A 5,743-nucleotide genomic window follows, 5' to 3' on the forward strand; every position below is an offset into this window, starting at 1 on the left:
ATATATACATATATCCTATATAAGACGTTCTGAGGGGAGAAGGAGACTATGTTCATGGATTTTATGGTCAGGAGATCATGAAGGGATTTCCATAACGTGTTCACAGAATGACAGAAATAAAACAAATCTTCTGTTTCAGGTTCGTTACATATAGAACAGTTATCACATTCAATTTTAAATCTATTTCTGATCAACTCGTTTGAAGGATAAATATTATTGAGTTTTAAATGTAATTCTTTATATTTAGGTGGAAGAGGGAAACGCAGATATTTTGTCATTATTTTTAATATTTGCTTCTTATTGTAAAACTCAGGAAACTTCCTTCTTACCAGACCAGTATATATTGTTTTTTTATTAAATGTCTTAAAAAGTTGTTGCATTTGTTGTGTATTAAATTGAGTCCATTGAGATTGATGCTCGTAAACTAATTGTTGGTTTAGTTTCATAATCATTAACTGAAAAAAAATGCAATTGTCATATTTTATATTACTTTGTCATAATCTCTTTTTGTATAGATTTGATTATATTTTTTAATAAATTCTTTATATTCATGTAGATTTCCCTTTTCATCCATCAGATGAGTGAGTGACCATATTTGCCTCTCCCTCCATGTCTCCTTGAACGCAAACCTCCCTCTGTGTAGAACAACTCTGTTGTTCCTAAAAGGAACATTGTGAGGACTGAAGTTATGTTTAGATGCCATTTTCCAGTTTATTAACACCCGTTGATGAAAAGCAGATCATTAAACAGGTCATTTAGGAATGTCAAAGTCACATCTGAACAGGAAGTTCTAAGTAGCAGTCAGTATGGGTTTAGAGCAAAAAACTCTACATCAATGGCTCTCATGGAATTAATAGAACAAATAACTACTGCTGTTGATCAAAAACAGTATTGTGTTAGTATTTTTATTGATTTAAAAAAAGCATTCGATACTATTGACCACACTATTCTCCTTGGAAAATTAAATAAATATGGTATAAGAGGACCAGCATTACACTGGGTATCTAGCTATTTAAAAGATAGGAAACAGTTTGTACAAATAAATGGTGCAAGATCTGACCTCTGCAATCACGTGTGGAGTTCCTCAAGGCTCTGTACTTGGACCAAAGTTATTTATTTTATATGTGAATGACTTGGTGAATGTATCAGGACTCCTCAAATGTGTCCTTTTTGCAGATGACACCACATTTTTTTGTTTGGGTAAAGATTTAAAACGGATGTTGGAACTGATGAAGACAGAATTTGATAAAATACAAACTTGGTTTAAACTTAATAAATTATCATTAAATTTAGATAAAACTAAATACATGATATTTAGTAACAAAAAGAGAACTGTTGATGATCCATTTAAAATTGAGGGTGTTGAGATTTGTAGAGTTAATGAGATGAAATTTTTGGGTGTAATCATTGATGAACAGCTAACATGGAAAAATCACATAAATTCTGTAAGAACAAAAATATCTAAATCTATTGCAGTACTATACAAAGTCAAGGAATTATTAAATGATAAAGCTCTGTACATGTTGTATAACACAATCATTGTTCCACATTTAATCTATTGCATTGATGTTTGGGGGAAAGCATGTAAAACATTTACAAAACCTATTTTTATTTTACAGAAAAGAGCTGTAAGAATTATCACCAGAAAGCATTACAGTCACCCATCAAGCACATTATTTTATCAACTGAAGTTATTGAAGTTCCATGATTTAGTAGATTACAGTATTTTATCAGTTATGTATAGGGCTCAAAATCACACATTACCATTAAATATCCAAAGAAATTTTGTTAAAAGACAAAGTTGCTATAATCTTAAGAGGATAGAGATATTTGTCGAACCAAAATTCAGAACTAGTCTGAAGGGAATGGTCTAGAGTGATGTTAAAAATGCCAAGTCAATGTGTACATTTAAGAAAAAGATCAAAGCTGGATTGTTAAAAAATATATATATGAAGTAGCTTAGTGTGTGTTTTGTATTAGAATTAGAAAAATTAGAAAGAGTTATTCATTTTGTTCTGTTACTTGAAGATTATTATGATTGAACTAATTGTTTGAAAAAAGGGGCAGATATGAGATTTTTTATTCTTTCTGCTGCCTTTCATTTTAAATCTCCTGTATTTTTTTTATATAGTTATGAAACTGTTTTGTATTTTTAAAATGAATAAACTTTATACCATTATAAGTCAACACCTCCAACTTTACTAAAAACCAACGTGGGGACAGCAAACCAAACCTCATGAACATTTTTAAGAAATGACTGATGCCATATAAGTTTCATTATTTCAAAATCTATTGCTTTAATCCTGCCATCTTCATAATTTTTAACTGTATCTTCTTTTGGATATAATGATGTTTATTTCTCCAATTCAAGTTAAAGTTTAATTTCTTAATTTCCTTTATAATTTTGGAGGATGCAGGGTAATCCACTCTTGATAGTCTCCATTTTGGTTAGTAGTGTCCTACCAGAAAGAGTTAAGTCTCTTTGTAACCAGTTGTTTAATATCACTTTGCATTTAGTAATATTATTTTCAACATTCAGTTTGACACAACTGCTGCAGTTTCCCAGGTATCGAACCTCCAGTTTGACCAGTATGCTGTATAAAGAAGATTGGGAAAAATCATGGATGCTCATTAATTCACACTTTTCCTAATTTAAATTGAAGCCTGATGTTTTGGAAAACGCTTCAACTGTTTGTAAAGTCTGGAAACTTATCTGGACAAGTGGATGCTGGATCTGCTATGGCCTGTTCAATCCTTGTCCACAGCGTTAGTCTTCACTTCCAGGCCTCCTGGGTCAGGTCCTCTGCAAACTTCAGACCTTCTTCTCTGCAGATCTGTGAGGACTTGGTTTGCTTCCACACCTCATCTCTGACACTTCTCTTGGAGAAGAGGATTATAACTTGTCTGTGTCGACCCTCCGTTGATCTTCTCACTCTGAACGATGTCAACAGCATCCTCCATCTTTCCAGACAGATCAGGCAGAATTCTGCTCAGCAACTCCACGACTTTGGCTCTGATGTTTTCATCAACTTTTTCCTTTTTACCTTTAGGGCCGTTTACACGACGCGTATTTTGAGTGAATCCGCAGTTTTCTCTCTGCGGTTCTGCTGATCATTTACACGACACCCACCAGTGGCCCCCCTCTTTGAATCCAGAGGTTTCTGAACCCACCTTCCAGAGTAGAGGTTTTTCGCTGACCCCCCGCTGATAATGTAAACATCTCCCGCTGAGGCTTTGTGTTAAACCACATGCGCGCGCACACGCACGCGCGGACCGACGCTATATTTCTATCAACATGGCGGTGGACACACTGCTTTCAGAACTACGACTGATGGAATATATTTTTAATCTCGTAGTTAATCTACGTCAGACTCCAGGCGCTGTGATCGACATCTGTGTTGGAAGAGACACAGTCTGATCCAGTTCTAATGTCGCTGTTTATAGAACGAGACACGTCACGCTGCACTATAACATACTACATGTGCTAAATAATAACAAGTTTAATAATAATAAACAGTATTTATGTTAGTGTGAGATATAATGAAGCTCTGAGCTAAATGAAGCTCTCTGGACATTATGTCATTCAAATTTTAAATGACACTAAACATATAGCGTGAACACTAAAGTTGAAAATGAAGACATCAGGTTTAATTTTTATTTATTTATTCAACACCACAAACTGTATGTCACACAAACACTGATAATTAAACTGAACACACTATTAAAAACATGTTAACTGTAAACTACATTAATTAACTGGACTCTTGTTTTCATCCTGGATGTCCCACGTTGTTCATCTGGCTCGTTCAGGAAGTCACTCCTTTGATTAATGCAACTTAAAATATTAAATGGATTGAATAAAAGAACTGAGGGGAATTTTAAATAAATAGTTAATCCAAGAGCTCTCTTCGATGTCCTCCTGCAGTTCATCTGGGCCGAGCCTCATTCAGAACCGGACCGCCTGATGGAAGACAGCTTCTTCTTCTTTCAGGAAAAAATAAAAACTCAGTTGGTTGTTTTGTAACCGAAGTAAACACAAACTAACATTATTAAGAACTTTGATTTACCTGCAGTAAATCAGCTACTGATTATCACGGAGTAAAGTCCGACATCATCGACTCGATTCTGGTCCACTCAGCGACCGGTGTGGAGCTGTTAGACGAAGTGGTCCCGCTTGGCGTCAAATCTGTCGACTCTTATCCAGAATCCAGCTTTAACTTGTTAAGTTGTTGTTAACTGAGCTTTTAGCCCAGAGGAAAGGAGCGGGCCGAGGCAGCACGCATGCGCATTAGGTGAAGGTACAAAATTCACAGCGCCATCTAATGGCCCGGCATGGTAACTACAGCGGATTCAGGAGGGCGGGGGGGAATCCTCCGGATGCATGTAAACCCAAAATCCGTCCGTGTCAACGCAAATCTTTTCCTCTAATTAACATACAAAAAACCTACGTTTCCCCCCATCGTGTCCGTGTAAATAGGGCCTTAATTCATAGGCACAATCTTCTTTTAAATCTTTCTTGACCCACCAACCATTCCTTCATTTCCTCCTTTTCCTTTTGAAGTAGTTCTACTTGTGTTTCCAAGCTTTTAACTTTGTTTTTGCACTCTTCAATGTCCTCAGAGTTTAACTGCACCGTTTTGGCTATTAATGCTAGCATGGAGCTGTGCTGTTGTAGCTGACCACTAATGCCCTCCAGACCGTCATCAACATGTGTTCCTAAAGATTCAACACGTGTTTCTAAAGCTTCTAATGTACTAAACATGATCACGACTGCCTCCCCAGAAAACTCCTCGTCACAGGTGCCTTTAACTTTCTTTTCCGCTTGTCTCTTTTCAGGAGTATTTGTTGGCGTGGTGGCTCCTCTGTCTCGTTTGCTGCATTAGCCACTTCCACTGGTGCCACGTAGCTGTGCTGAGCCTTCTGACTAACGACGGAGTAGATTTAAGAAACAGTTTTTGATGTTTGTGGGTCTTTATGTTGGCTCATCTTTATGACTGAAGTCAAGCAGCTGTAGTTCTAGTGGAGTTCACTTTAATTCTCTGTGACCATCGGGACTCATTTAAGAGCTCTGAGTGATGTGTCCACTCCACTCCCGAAAAAAGCATCATTATCATCATGTCTCCTGACCAACAGGAAGCGACGCTGAACAGAGCAGCTGATCTGGCTCTGCCGCTAAAGGTCGTAAATACAAAATCAACCAATCAGTGATAAATAATCAATAATCAATCAATATTCACCTGGACTGTCTCAACGAGGCTCGCACAGTAAAATGGAAGCGCGACGACAGCCGTTAGCCTGCGGGCGAGAGACACTGACAGTCAGAGGAGAGAGAAAGACGCAGAGAGAGAGAGAGAGAGACGCCTTGACCTGACAATAAATATATCAGGAGAAGAAGAAACCCAGATTAAACAGTAGAAGGAGAGAAATATTAAACAGTAGAAGAAGACAAATATTAAACAATAGAAGAAGATAAATATTAAACAGTAGAAGAAGAGACCAATATTAAACAGTAGAAGAAGAGAAATATTAAACAGTAGAAGAAGACAAATATTAAACAATAGAAGAAGATAAATATTAAACAGTAGAAGAAGAGACCAATATTAAACAGTAGAAGAAGAGAAATATTAAACAATAGAAGAAGACAAATATTAAACAGTAAAAGAAGAGACCAACATTAAACAGTAGAAGAGACAAATATTAAACAGTAGAAGAAGAGACCAACATTAAACAGTAGAAGAAGAGA

General features: G+C 36.4%; 1 protein-coding gene across 1 annotated transcript in view; it reads right to left on the minus strand.

Annotated features, from left to right (window-relative positions):
- Window positions 1-5,743, minus strand: part of slc25a46 (solute carrier family 25 member 46) — a 16,452-nt gene that overhangs the window by 1,728 nt on the left and 8,981 nt on the right. The window contains exon 7 of the mRNA XM_037692687.1: window positions 5,238-5,295. Within this exon, the coding sequence (XP_037548615.1) occupies window positions 5,238-5,295 (58 nt within the window). The remainder of the gene's footprint in view (window positions 1-5,237; window positions 5,296-5,743) is intronic.

The sequence above is a fragment of the Nematolebias whitei genome, chromosome 18 (assembly GCF_014905685.2).
Source record: "Nematolebias whitei isolate Nwh7 chromosome 18, NemWhi1, whole genome shotgun sequence".
Taxonomy (NCBI): domain Eukaryota; kingdom Metazoa; phylum Chordata; class Actinopteri; order Cyprinodontiformes; family Rivulidae; genus Nematolebias; species Nematolebias whitei.